This window comes from Dysidea avara, chromosome 12, assembly GCF_963678975.1.
Source record: "Dysidea avara chromosome 12, odDysAvar1.4, whole genome shotgun sequence".
NCBI lineage: Eukaryota > Metazoa > Porifera > Demospongiae > Dictyoceratida > Dysideidae > Dysidea > Dysidea avara.
Genome location: NC_089283.1, coordinates 18646598 through 18661797, shown reverse-complemented (window position 1 = coordinate 18661797; position 15200 = coordinate 18646598). Strand labels below are relative to the sequence as shown.

At 37.7% G+C, this 15200-nt stretch overlaps 2 protein-coding genes across 3 annotated transcripts in view; one reads left to right on the top strand and one right to left on the bottom strand.

The window, feature by feature from the left end:
* The window catches only part of LOC136241882 (uncharacterized), a 31849-nt gene extending 19110 nt beyond the window's left edge, over nt 1-12739 (top strand). For both annotated transcript variants that reach the window (XM_066033265.1, XM_066033266.1), the window contains 5 exons: nt 6963-7274; nt 9149-9376; nt 9919-10003; nt 10290-10332; nt 11759-12739. In XM_066033265.1, coding sequence (XP_065889337.1) covers nt 6963-7274; nt 9149-9376; nt 9919-10003; nt 10290-10332; nt 11759-12610 — 1520 coding nt within the window. In that variant the 3' untranslated portion in view covers nt 12611-12739. The remainder of the gene's footprint in view (nt 1-6962; nt 7275-9148; nt 9377-9918; nt 10004-10289; nt 10333-11758) is intronic.
* On the bottom strand, nt 5263-6682 carry LOC136241887 (uncharacterized). Its single transcript, XM_066033271.1, has 3 exons — nt 6452-6682; nt 6308-6400; nt 5263-6256 (listed from the first exon to the last, which is right to left on the bottom strand). The coding sequence occupies exons 1-3, from the start codon at nt 6585-6587 to the stop codon at nt 5550-5552; spliced, it is 936 nt and encodes a 311-aa protein (XP_065889343.1). The 5' UTR covers nt 6588-6682; the 3' UTR covers nt 5263-5549.
* Nucleotides 12740-15200: the final 2461 nt, after the last annotated feature.

Genomic DNA, 15200 nt, shown 5'->3' with positions numbered 1-15200 from the left:
GTAGATAGTTCAGTTACAAAGAAACCACCATGTAGAGAATTCAGCTACAAACTAGTGACCCTGTAGATACATCAGCTAGAAGAAGTTACCTTGTAGAGAGTTCAGCTACAAAGAAACCATTCTGTAAAGAGCTCAGCTGCAAACAAATCACCTATACAGAATTCAGCTACAAACAAATCACCCTGTAGAGAGATCAGCTAGAAGAAGTTACCTTGTAGATAGTTCAGCTACAAACAAATCATCCTGTAGAGAGATCAGCTAGAAGAAGTTACCTTGTAGATAGTTCAGCTACAAACAATTCACCCTGTACAGAGCTCAGTTAAAAGAGGTTTCCTTGTAAAAAGTTCAGCTACAAACAAATCACCCTGTAGAGAGATAAGTAAGAAGAAGTTACCTTGTAGATCGTTCTGCTACAAACAATTCACCCTGTAAAGAGATCAGCTAGAAGAAGTTACCTTGTAGAGAGTTCAGCTACAAAGAAACCATCATGTAGAGAATTCAGCCACAAACAAATCATGTATAGAGAGTTCAGCTACAAACAAATCTCCCTGTAGAGAGATCAGCTAGAAGAAGTTTCCTTGTAGAGAGTTCTGCTACAAACAAATCACCCTGTAGAAAGATCAGCTAGAAGAAATCACCTTGTAGAGAGTTCAGCTTCAAAGAAACAATCATGTGAGAGTTCAGGTACAAACAAATTGTCCTGTAGAGAGATCAGCTAGAAGAAGTTACCTTGTAGAGAGTTCAGCTACAAAGAAACCATCATGTAGATAGTTCAGGTACAAACAAATCACCCTGTAGAAAGATCAGCTATAGAAGAAATCACCTTGTAGAGAGTTCAGCTACAAAGAATCTATCGTGTAGAGAGTTTAACTACAAACAAATCACCCTGTAGAAAGATCAGCTATAGAAGAAATCACCTTGTAGAGAGTTCAGCTACAAAGAAACCATCATGTAGAGAGTTCAGCTACAAACAAATCGGCCTGTAGAGAGATCAGCTAGAAGAAATTACCTTGTAGAGAGTTCAGCTACAAAGAAACAATCATGTAGAGAGTTCAGCTGCAAACAAATCACCTGTAGAGAGTTCAGCTAGAAACAAGTCACCCTGTAGAGAGATCAGCTAGAAACAAGTCACCTTGTAGAGAGTTCAGCTAGAAGAAGTAACATTGTAGAGCTACAAAGAAGCTACCATGTAGAGTTCAGCTGCAAACAAATCACCCTGTAGAGAACTCAGCTACAAACAAATCGCCCTGTAGAAAGATTAGCTAGAAGAAGTTACTTTATAGGGAGTTCAGCTATGAACAGAACACCCTGTAGAGAGTTCAGCTACAAACAAATCACCCTGTAGAGAGTTAAGTTACAAAGAAACCACCATGTAGAGAGTTCAGCTGCAAAAAAAATCAATCACTCTGTAGAGAGTTCAGCTAGAAGAAGTCACCTTGTAGAGAGTTAAGCTGCAAATAAATCACCCTGTAGAGAATTCAGCTACAAACAAATCACCCTGTAGAAAGATCAGCTAGAAGAAGTTACCTTGTAGAGAGTTCAGCTACAAAGAAACCACCATGTAGAGAGTTCAGCTGCAAACAAATCACCTGTAGAGAATTCAGCTAGAAACAAGTCACCCTGTAGAGAGATCAGCTAGAAACAAGTCACCCTGTAGAGAGTTCAGCTAGAAGAAGTCACATTGTAGAGAGTTCAGCTACAAAGAAACTACCACGTAGAGAATCCAGCTGCAAACAAATCATCCTGTAGAGAGTTCAGCTAGAAGAAGTCACCTTTTAGAGAGTTCAGCTACAAAGCAACCACCATGTAAAGAGTTCAGCTGCAAAAAACTCAATCACCTTGTAGAAAGATCGGCTAGAAGAAGTTACCTTGTAGAGAGTTCAGCTACAAAGAAACCACCATGTAGAGAGTTCAGCTGCAAACAAATCACCTGTAGAGAGTTCAGCTAGAAACAAGTCACCCTGTAGAGAGTTCAGCTAGAAGAAGTCACATTGTAGAGAGTTCAGCTACAATGAAACTCCCATGTAGAGAGTTCAGCTGCAAACAAATCACCCTGTAGAGAACTCAGCTACAAACAAATATGCAGTGAAAAAGATCAGCTAGAAGAAGTTACCTTGTAGAGAGTTCAGCTACAACGAAACCACCATGTAGAGAGTTCAGCTACAAACAAATCACCTGTAGAGAGTTCAGCTAGAAACAAGTCACCCTGTAGAGAGATCAGCTAGAAACAAGTCACCTTGTAGAGAGTTCAGCTAGAAGAAGTCACATTGTAGAGAGTTCAGCTACAAAGAAACCACCATTTAGAGAGTTCAGCTGCAAACAAATCACCCAGTAGAAAGTTCAGCTATGAACAGATCACCCTGTTGAGAGTTCAGTTAGAAACAAGGAATCCTGTAGAGAAATCACCTAGAAGTATCACCTTGTAGAGTTCAGCTACAAACAAATCACCTGTAGAGAGTTCAGCTACAAACAAATCACCCTGTAGAGAGATCAGCTAGAAGAAGTTACCTTGTAGGGATTTCAGCTACAAACAAATCACCCTGTAGAGAGTTCAGCTACAAAGAAACTATTCTGTAAAGAGCTCAGCTGCAAACAAATCACTTGTACAGAATTCAGCTACAAACAAATCGCCCTGTAGAGAGATCAGCTAGAAGAAATTACCTTGTAGATAGTTCAGCTACAAACAAATCACCCTGTAGAAAGATCAGTTAGAAGAACTTACCTTGGAGAAAGTTCAGCTACAAAGAAACCATTTTGTAAAGAGCTCAGCTGCAAACAAATCACCTGTACAGAATTCAACTACGAACAAATCACCCTGTAGAGATCAGCTATAAGAAGTTACCTTGTAGATAGTTCAGCTACAAACAAATCTCCCTGTAGAGAGATCAGCTAGAAGAAATTACCTTGTAGAGAGTTCAGCTACAAAGAAACCACCATGTAGAGAGTTCAGCTGCAAAGAAATCACCCTGTAGAAAATTCTGCCAGAAACAAATTGCCCTGTAGAAAGATCAGTTAGAAGAAGTTACCTTTTAGAGAGTTCAGCTACAAAGAAACCATTCTGTAAAGAGCTCAGCTGCAAACAAATCACCTATACAAAATTCAGCTACAAACACATCACCTGTAGAGAGATCAGCTAGAAGAAGTTACCTTGTAGATCGTTCAGCTACAAACAATTCACCCTGTAGAGAGAGCAATTAGAAGAAGTCACCTTGTAGAGTGTTCAGTTACAAAGAAACCACCATGGAGATTTCTGTAATCAATATATGTGACCGGATTTGCGAAAAGGGGTCTTCCACACACATCCAATTCCGTAAATGTTGGAGACCATAACTCAGTGTTCAAGTAACATAATTATTAACCTGAACATTTCACCATGTATTCAGCTATAGTGGTGCTCACCACTGCCCAAATATCAAGGCAATAGCTCTTTCCAATCTGAAGTTATCAATTGTCAAAGTTGGCAAATTGGACCCCTTTTCGCAAATCCGGTCACATATGTATTATACAGTATATATAATTTGTACATTTACTGATAAAATATTTAAAGTACATCTACTTCATCTTTTCTTCTTCCTGTAGTAAAGAAAAAAACATAGGTTAAAAAAGTCCCAAAGCTGGCCATAGGCCGGCTTTGGGGTATACAAATACAAAAAGAAATGAAATCTAATCCAAAACAGCCAAGCTGTAAAAAAAGTGTGCGGCCCTCAGAAAGGCTATGGTGAAAAAAGATGTGAAATCCAAGGTGGCGGCCAAGAAATGGCTGTGATGGTAGGTTAGTGGTAAAAATTTTAATAACGACAATTCAGGTGAATTTTTGTGAAGCGGCACAAAAATTCACCTGAATTGTCATTATTAAAATTTTTACCACTAACCTACCATCACAGCCATTTCTTGGCCGCCACCTTGGATTTCACATCTTTTTTCACCATAGCCTTTCTGAGGGCCGCACACTTTTTTTACAGCTTGGCTGTTTTGGATTAGATAGTATTAGCCCTGTAGTCACTTACGTTTATGGGTATGAAGGCAGTTTAGTAGAAGAAATGATGACAATCTTGTTTACTGCATCATAAACAAATGCATGTGACACGCATACTGTTGGGGCTACAGAAAGATTTTCGAACTCTCCATGAGCAGGTAAATAAGATAGTGTATGGTTTTAATTGATTTGGGTCTTAATTCCTTTTCTGACCGATAAAAATTTATTTCTTTGTAGCATGCATATTTTTTTTAAATTTAGTTTTTCTCAAAATGCATGCTTGTGCAAACGAATTGGGTTCTTGCTGAGATGGTCACATATAGTTCTGTAACAAATAGAAGTTAAACAGCTTCTTTTTTGCATAACATAATTTGTTTGTTACTATACTGCACTTAATTTAGTCACACAGTGATGAATGGTTAAATATGTTTGAAACATACATCTTGTGGGTGATGTCACTCAAATTTATTTTTAGATTACCTTAACCCTTAAATGCGCAAAGGCCATTATAATGGCCCTATTATTTATTACACCGAAAACGCACGAAAGTTTATGCTTACTTTCGTGAAAATAATTGCGCGTCTTTACAAGGCTGTATCTCTGAGAATCCTCGACGTATCAACTTGAAACTTGGTACACAGATGGTGGATACCCTGGGGTTTACCCATCGTGACTATCAATTGTTTATCATTAATGCTTCTCTATTTAGGTGTCGAGAAAGAGTTGTACCCTTGATACAAGGTGGTGAAATTCCATTGACGTAGCTGCAACTCTCAGGTATTTATGAATTTTAGAAAAAACTTGTGGCATTCACACAATTGTGCGAAGTAACCACACGTCTTTACACGACTGTATCTGTGAAAATCCGTGATGTATCAGCTTGTAACTTGGTACACAGATGGTGGATAACCTGGGGTTTATCCAATATTATTATTATGTTTTTATCAATAATACTTCTCCATTTATCCACAGCAATACGCGCATCATTTGGAAATAATCATCATGGTAGGCAGCTCCTCTGTCCATTCGCCTCAACACTTGGTGTTTAGAAAGGGTGGTACCCTTGATACAAGGTGGTGAAATTCCATTGACATAGCTACAACTCTCAGGTAGTTGTGAATTGAAAAAAAATTGTCGTATTCTCATAATTTTTACCCTGTAGGCATGTAACAAAGAACTCCAACACGATCACTGTGGCGTTTCAACGTGCTGCTAAGACGTATTCTGGTGACTGGTCAATCAAATACCAACAGCAATCCATTTTATCATGCACTGTTCATCAAACATAAAGTATTATTATTAGCATTAGAATTTGAAAAACTTTTCAAACATAAAATGTACATGAAATATATACACTAAAGAGCTGGGATCTTTACTCAGTAAAGGGTTTGCCTCATTTAGAAACCACCGATCCAAGTGATTTCAGAGAAAAAAACCACAATCGTGGAAAAACCTGAATTACAAACAGCTCTGTACATAACTAAACAGATAATACTGTCAACACATCTAAACTATATACATCGGCTGAACCTGTAAAAAGGCTAAGACACAGTAAATAGCATACACCCCTTATTTATTTATAGTTTTCCTTGGTGTGGTATATCTTAAAACAATTTTCAAGGCACAAATGAACCATTCCACAATTTACGCAGCCATACTTAGTACGTTTTCTATGTGTCTTCCGGTCAGAACACACTGCACAGTAACCGTCAGTCCCAAGGTTCTCTATGAAATGGTGTTCCTCAAGCCTCGCAGGCGATTGAGGTAGAAGAGCCTGTGATTGACGTCCTCCATACTGGCGTGAGCTATGTTGACATAAAAGTTTAGTAGCCAGTTGCTCCCTAAAGCTTTTGATGGTCCTACAATCATTCACAAGTGTGAAACAGCACTCTAGAGTATAAGCATTATCGATAGCCAAATCCCTACCACTACCGGTACCTCTACCCCTACCAGTACCTTTCCTCCTACCTCGACTAGGCACAAGATCCATTGGAGACACAGTTCCCCTACCCCTTCCTCTACCTCTATTTCTACCAGACAAAGGATCAGATGGAGATGGTGAGTAGTCCCTGCCTCTATCACTAGGTGAAAATGGGGCATGTGGAGAAGAACGAGAGCGTAGGGAAGAACTAACAGGAGAACCATGGTAAGCCACAGGAGAACCACTACAGGGGTATTCAGTTTCCAGGCTACCCATCCCACCATCACTCACTCCACTATGTAGCCCAGATGGTCCAGGATGGCTTGACTCATCCTGACCTTCACAATATCTCACATCAGCTATTAGAAGAAGCAGGACTCAAGTTATAAAACATGTGAAAAGCATTATACCTTCATAATCATCGTTTGTTTCTTCCTCGATGTCTTCTTCGTCGTTGCTGAACTCTTCCTCATGATCATTTTCTTCCACATCGCCATAATCATCTATAATGGCAGGCGAAGTGATAGGACCGATTCATCTGTCCGCCATTTTACCGTCTTGTTCCCTGGTAAGCCTATCAAGGACAAAAGAGTCTTCTCCATGGACAAAAGAGTCCTCTTCGTCCGAGTTGTTCCAGTCATCGTCGGTGTCGCTATAGAAAAGTTGATCAACAACAGTATTTTCATCCATATCTCGCTTATCTTTAATCACAGCACAAAGTTCTTGAGCTCGAATTAAAGCCCAGAAACGTGGCTTTCTGTTGCACTAAACCGTTTCACGATCACGTAATCCTAGCGCGCGCACCTCTGTGCCAAATATGGAGGGCCACTAAATGGCCCTTGCGATTTCAGTGCAATATTTTGTAAATTTGTGTGCGCGTTTAAGGGTTAAAAAGACTCATGTTTTCTGATAGGGGGAACATGACATGGTTACACAAAATGTTTTATTTTAGTTACAGCTACATAGTAGTTAATCATTGCACCAGCTTCTTATGCCGCATATTATATCACAACTAATGTATGTGTATATGTATTGATCAGGTTATGTATGTTATTTATTCTCTAGTTCCCACTCCTAATGTAATTGTGACTGCTCTCAACAATCAACAAGTGGGCGATCCACTATTATTAGAATGTAATGTAATTACAGTGAGAGGTATCACTAGTAGTGTGGACATTGTGTGGACTACCAATGATGAAGTAGTGAGAAGAGTTGATAATGTTTCAGGGGAAACTGTAGACAACTCAGTAGTGTACAGAACTATATACAATGATAGTGAAATATCACTGAGGGAAAAAGATAGTGGGACTACATATCAATGTATTGTTGAGATCAATAACTCCACACTAGTCAATGCTACTGACCTATTTGTACTTAGTAAGTTACTTGATTGTTGTAACACAATATAACCTTAGTTGTCAGATGAAATGCATGAAGTGGACTTGTTGGGCTGAACATTACGACAACTGCCTTGATAGACCACATGCATGCTTTATTATTAGTGATCAATCAATGTTGATTGGTAGCATGCCCAAGAATTCTTTTGATGGTGAACAACTATCGCTAATACTATAATAAAGTACAGGGTGCAAAATGCAGTTTCTGCTACTTATAAAACTACATTCACATTTTTATAAAACTACATTCACATTTTTAAAAAACATTTTCAGGAAACCAGGTGAATACCCATAGCTGACCGCAGGCCAGCACTTGATTTTTAAAAGTGCTTTAATGAAACCTATTTACAGTGTAGCTACATGGTATACATTTGTCATTCCATAATGCAACTAGGTACACAAAATCCAAATAAAGCCACATCCAGTGGAATATGTACAGCTCGCAACTCACATAACATTATATAGCTGACAATTTGCTGAAAATTCATTACATGGTAATTGTTATGAGAAGTTATGTGCCCACATGTCAATTTTTGCATGCTTAATCACAAATTTTTAACAGTAGTGCACAACAGAGACAATGATGATTTCCAGTTTAAATTGGCCATTCCCAAGGGCGGATCCAGGGGGGGGGGGGGGGGGTCTTTGGGAGCTGAAGCCCCCCTTAATATTTAGGCTTTACTTGATCAATATGCTGAGTATTATAATGAAATTTTGTCTTAGCATAATTATATGATCACTAATAATACAAATACTCATAAAACCACCTTATAAACATCTTTCCAAGGTATTATCAGTGGATTTATGCTAAAGTTTATGCAACAAGGACCCGGATCAGCATTGGAGGTGTACAAGATCGAGATACTCTAATAGAGCAGTCAGCTAACTACTCTAATAGAACATTCACTGGAAACATGTAGTTGGTTCTGTTATGGAATTTTTCAAATCTGCCTGCACCTATACATACAATGAAGTGCATTGGTCTGTTTAAAGGGCTTCATTCATCTACTTGTGTAGTTAATATGCATGGCAATACTTAATTCAGGTACACAGTTTCCATTGAAATGCTCTCAGATTCAATCTTGTATCGTTCAAATTTCAAAATTTTCCACTTTCAACATTCTTATTCTAACATGCATGCACCTATTCAGTGTTGTGCAATTATGAGAAGGGTGCATCATGTACTTGGTTGTCTGTACCTACCCAAACTTTTCCATTAGCAAAATGCTTCAGAGAGCCATACTTATAATCTAAAGGCAGTATATAAAATATCTACAGGTATGAGTTTTATGTGGAAATGTCTCCAAATTGCAGTATTTTAGCATCTATTTATCAAAATTTTCCTGGGGGGGGGGCATGCTCCCAGACCCTCCTAGTTCCAGCTCTACCCAAGAGATTAGTACCTTGAGTTAGCCCCCCCTTTTATAAATCCTATATCCACCCCTGATTCCTAAGTTATGTAGCTCATTTTTTCTAGCAATAGACTCTATGCACTGCTGAAAATATTCACATACGTAACATGTGATATACAATGTCGTAATGGTAACCATTGTATTGTGGATATGCAGAGAAAACTTGCAAATTATAGAAAATAGACCAGTTACAAAAAATTCTCCAGAGCAGTACCTGAAAGCAGCATATAGAGCAGCTCCGTTTATAGTGTCAGTGGCAAGTTATAGCCCAACATCAACTTGAAGAATTTGTTGTGAGTAGTGTGATTATCGATAATGATGTATTCTGCACACAATATTTTACCAAACTAAAGAATGTTTTAGCCAGTATCTTGTAAACAGTGACCACATTTACTGCTATTAAGTGCAATATCAGTAAATTTAAATGCAATACTGTTTCTAGATGTGATTGCAGTTCCACTACCCTCTAATACGCCAGGATCTTTACTACCCTCAAATACACCAGGATCTTCACTATCCTCAAGTACACCAGGTCGTTCACTACCCTCACGTACACCGGAACCTTCATCACCCTCACGTACACCGGAACCTTCATCACCCTCACGTACACCGGAACCTTCATCACCCTCAGGTGCACCAGGATCATCCTCTGGGACATCATCTAATACAGGTATGTGAGTTGGTATTGTTTTATTACCTGGAAATATAATAATCACGATAGTGTGTTGTAGCTGGTGCACCACACTCAAAAGGCTCCATTTTTCATGCATTTCACAACTTTGTGTTACCTTATATTAGTGAGATGATATTTACTGTGTCAATGCGCTTTACCTTTAGTAACCCATGTGCCAATCTTGAGTACAATTGTGAGATACTAATGACTATTTGTGTAAAGAGGACCGAGTTGTTGTCACATTTACAGGATAAACTGCAAAGTTATAAATCAGTACATGGATAGGTTGACCATTGTAGTTCAAATCTGAAAGTAATCGGGATATATAATAACCTCAGAGGTTCCCCCTTGGTTCCTCTCAAAATGCTATTCCTTGGTTCAAAACACTGGCTCTTATCAGAGGATGGCTCTTACAATAATAATTCAAGGTTTCACTATCCGGGGGTGACTATTATGTGAGTCACAGCAATTAACTAGTAAATATGGTATATTTGAGTAAATCAAACAGCTCTAGTCCTTGTGTACTTCTTCTCATTTAGCAATTATTATTTCATCCGTTGCTGTTGTGGTTACACTTACACTTGCAGTTGCTATTGTTGGATGCTTTATTTTAAATAGGAGAAGGTAACACTTGATTTTCTGTATATTGCATTGCACGTACGCATTATGTTTGTGTTGTGTATGTTGTGTGTGTGCTTACATATATATGTATGTGTGGCGTGTCTCTGTGTGTGTATGTTTGTCTGTGTGAGTGTATTGTGTATGATCAATATGGGCATGTGTATTATGTGTGTGTGCGTGTGTGCGTGCATGTGTGTGTGCATGTTCGTATGTGCATGCGTGCATATGTGTGTGAGAGACATAAGGGTGGTAATAATTGTGCTATTCTATTATTGTTTTATTTCATTAGAAGTATGGGTGTTAAATGGAATCCACCTAACTCTGGATATTTGGTAAGCATGTACTTGTAATGTCAAGCATAGTGTTATAAGTGTAGCATTGTTAAACAGTTAACTGCCAGTCTTCTTTTAAATTTCAATTTGACAACTATCATATAGAAAACATGAATTTGTGCAGACGGAGACTATTTCCACTGTTAAAACGAAAGTGTCATGTTAATACCTTAATAGGTGTTTTATCGTGACTATCACACCTTAGGTGTCTTATTATACCAACCACACCTATAATATGACACCTAAGGTGTTACCATAACACATACTCAAGTAAACAATCTAAGTTGTCATAGAGTCTGGTTTCTGGTTGGTAAAAATGCAAACTTTAAGTTCTTACTTATATAAGACTGTTAGCAATGACATTTAGTAATTTTAATGCAGGTGACTGCTCTATTAGAGTGTTTCGATCATTTTTACAACAATGCTACAAAGAAACATTGTGCTGTAAAATCCAACCTGTATATGATGACCTTTATCAGACATTTTCTGTTGGTAATTCCTGTTCCTTCCTATTTGCCCAGAATTCTACTTACCCCTTTGAAGTAATGTTGTGATGTTAATACTTGTCAACAGGATACCAGTCTGGGAAAACTGGTTGTATCACACTATTTAAAAGTACCAAGAAATGCTGGTTTTAAGTATTCAGTGTGTCGTAGCTCACCAATGGATGAAGTTACGTGCACCAAATTTTCACATGTTTATACCATTTCCTTACCTTCCAGAGCATCTACTGTACAAGTAGCCAACAGCTAAGTTTCCTACCAGTTTTAAAACCAGTATCAGGCGAGCTCCAAATGGGGGGTGGGAGGCGGGGGCTGAGGAGGGCAAGGGGCTGTTGAAAAAGGGATGAATTAGGCCAATTAATGGGCCATTCAAGTCTCAAAACAAGCTAAAATGAAAGGAAATTTACAGCACATGTCTTTGTTCAATACCACACTGCTGTACAGCCACATACAGCTATCCCTAGGACGGCCGGAGCTCCATCAGGGACTCAGATTGCTCATACGACTTGCCACTGTGCTTGGGAAAAGCAGCCTGCAAGAGCAGACCACTCTCAAGTCTTGATGATATAATTTGATAGTTTTGTGTTATTGGTGAAAAATAAAACCTACTGTAATGGGCAATAAGACTGGTTTTCCCAGACACAGTAACAATTTATGGTTTACCAGGTGGGTGGGCAAAGCTGGTTTAAAGCAATAATTGACCTGGCCTAGACAATACTGGTTTATATACAATAATATTATGTCTATAGATGTGTGTATCCCATATACTGTACGCTAGGGTCTGTTACATGCAAATCAATTCTTTTGTACTCATTGTATACTGGAAAACAGGCGTAAAGAAGTTGTAGTGAGATTATGGGTGTAACTATTATAGGATTTGAATTTTGAAGAAAGTGTAATTACACGTTGTTGTTCTTATATAGACACCACCTATTGACTTTGATACTGACTATCCAATGATCAGACCACCACCAAGCACAGTGGAATCTCTTGATAATGAAAAGGTGTTACACTGGATTAAAGACATCCAAATGCCTACAATTGATGAAGAATGTGCTTCAATACGTTCTGGTCAAACGACGAAAGATGACATGTTGAAATTCATATATGGCAATACTGAAAATTCTGCAAAAGATGGACAAAAGAATGTCAATGAAATTTCAAGTAGTAAAGATCCATATGTTTCGGAAAGTGCTGTTTTTTATTCAAGTGATAAGAGTTCTAGCGTAAATAGTTTGACAATGAGTGGGGATGATATTCAAGCAGCCCTTGGTGATTATTACTGTGAAGACAGCACCACTAAGGTCAAACATAATGTTGACATAGAACATCTGAACGATGACCAAACTCCTTCAACATCATTTGGAGGTTCCTACATTGACTATAGAACTATTTCATTGCCACGCCAAGGTCATCAAAATCAAACGGAGACTGATTCACTGGATTCTACAGATAAGACTGTATTTGTATTGACCAAACAATTGGAAGACAATGATGACATCCCATATGTAGCAGCAAGTGAAGATACCGGTGTCTACTCTAGATCATGTTTCAGTGATAGTTCTATCCCACCTCCTGATGGAGGGTATAATTCTTGTAGTATTGCAATTGATCAAACAACCTCATACATTCCTACAGTGACTACTCCTACTACAACTACTGTTCATCACAGTGACCAGTCAATGCCTTTAGGAGAGTATGTTGACAGGTCAATGCCTTTCAGAGAGTATGTTGATCACAGCATAGCTTTGCAACACAAAAGCAGCATTGTGTAATGCAAGACATGTTTATCACCACTTCATCATTATATATGTGAATGCAAGATAATCACATTCTTGTATCAGTTGTATATGTTATATTGTTTTATTATTATGTAATAAGTATATTACATAGTCTTTACATCATCATTCATACAATTAGTTGATAAATGTTTTTTTTGTATATGTTTACCTGGACTATCATGAACCACGGTAGTGGTTCATTTCATAATAGATTTCGCCCCTGTTTTTTCCAAAATCCTAATAGAACACTCAACTAAACACCTCCTTAGAAAACTTTTCCAACCTCAGAAGAAACCTTAGAAGTTAAGAAGTTTAGGTCCACTAGCAAAGATGAAGTCAAAAGGACTTGATAAAAGTACTTTTTAAAGAACTGAAATTATTATTTTTCCACAAGGATCTTAGTGCTTTTTGGGGATAAAAACTACATAGCTTTCCTTCCTATGTCTTTCTTCATGACATTGACATATCCATGGCCTATTTTTAAATGCATATTGCAATGTTATCATCTGCTTTCAAGCAAATTTGCATCTTGTAGGTTCACTAACTTCACCCTGTCATTGATCTTCTGATTTAGTCTCTGCAAGAGAAACCAATGTGTTAATAAGTATCCAATCTGTCATGTTCATTTGGAAACATTACCTAGCTATATTGTGTATTAAATCCATACCAGAGCAGCAATGTTAAGTTGTTGTGTACCACTGACCACTGTGTACTTGACTTAATGTGATCACCTAAGTGAAGTCATACTACTGCTGCTGACCTCAGCATGCATGCTATACATTAACCTTAATAGATTTTGTTACCTAGCTGTATGTTCTAACAAGTTTTAACACATAGCTGAACTTTCTGATCAGTTCTTTTAACTTAGATGCAAAGTTCCTTACTATACACCACGTATAATGCATAATACAGACATTGCAGACACACAATCCTGTGCACTCCACACACAATTAACAGCTAGGTTTGTATGTAAATAACATGAGGAAGTAGCCCATTATGTGATGCTTTTGAGATAAATCATTGGTGATCTAATGTTTAAACCTCACAACTACACTTGCATTTAATTTGGCATGATCTTTCAAAGAGTTTTCAAATGTGGTCAGTGCCTCTGTGGAACTTGACTCCTTATTTGCCATGTTGTGAAGAGAGGAGATAGCCATAGAATAATATAGATGGTAACTACTTTGCTGGTGACTAATATCAGCAAGTTATGATGCCATTACATAATTATTTAAAGAACACCCATTACGTTATGAGCATAGAGATTCTTAAATGTAGTGTTTCATTATCAGAAACTTCTGATATGGTGATACCTTCAAAATGAAAATTGAGTAAATATCAATATGTGATCATAAGCACAACATACCCATATGCAGTGTTGGGCAAGTTACTTTGTAAAAGTAACTAGTTACATAGTACATATTACTTGCAACAGAACTATTTAGTTACAGTTACATATTACCCATAAAATAAAGTAACTGTAATAATATTACATATTATATTACTTTGTGTCCACAGCCTTAAGCTGTCACGTGTGAAACTACCACCTTATCACGTGACATGATTGCGTTGTTGGACAATGTACAAATCTTGGTTATAAGTAAGAAGCTAGTGAATAAGCTTCATTCAATAGGCCTCGTTACTCCATTGTGGTTAGGGGTTACTTAGAGGATTACTAACGAGATTAGTAACTTCGTTACTTTTAGTAATAATATTACGTCATATTAGACTCGTTACAGTAATTATATTACTTAGGTAACGCGTTACGTTTGTAAGTAAAGTATCTTGCGTTATATTACCTGTTTTCATAGCGTATTTCGTTATATTACTTTGTTACAACAAAAGTAATAATATTACGTAACGCGTTACTTATGTAACGCGTTACTCCCAACACTGCCCATATGCAGATACAACTCACACATACACAATTACCAAATGACCAGAGACGTCGACAAAGCATGGCTACTGTTTACTAGAATTAAATAATGTGCCCACAATTCACATGTCATTTTGTACTACGTATATAGTTTCATGCAACTCTTTGAATGCTATGGGATATGCATATGCAAGTCATGAGATAAGCAAGCCATGTAGTTGAGAATTTGACAACTGTGGCTGGTATATATTGTGCAACCAATTGGTTTTTGCATGGAAATTCTGTCATGCTGTCTGACTGGTGAAGTAATCAATACCTCAAACTTTAATTTGTTGAAAGTTCCTTAAAATTTAAATAACTCATGTGGTGAATATCTTCTTATGTATGCACAATTGTTGGACTTTCACCACCTACAACTTGTCACTTTTAACAAACATCATCTAGTTTTAATGTTGATTTTTCTCTCTTCAACCTTGGCTTTGCATACAGTTTGACTCACTCATGTTTGCTGGACAATGTGCATGTGCATAATTATGTCAACTGTTAAAACTATAAATTAATGTTTGAAAAGTTTATATTATTGACACACTTGTTGTAAGAATTTATTCAGCTAAGAGGATATCAATACTGGTGCACTGTGAGTACTACAGCTTTAGACTTCAGTTACTGAACAGCAAGGAGGCTACAGAAAGCCTATGGAGCAGTGAG

Bases quoted from the DNA above. Each gene is read 5' to 3' on its own strand.
- LOC136241887 (XM_066033271.1), bottom strand. From the start codon at position 6,587: ATGGATGAAAATACTGTTGTTGATCAACTTTTCTATAGCGACACCGAC. The intron at 6,401-6,451 runs GTAAAATGGCGG...CTGCCATTATAG, and splicing joins GCTTACCAGGGAACAAGACG to ATGATTATGGCGATGTGGAA. The intron at 6,257-6,307 runs GTATAATGCTTT...TTCTTCTAATAG, and splicing joins AACAAACGATGATTATGAAG to CTGATGTGAGATATTGTGAA.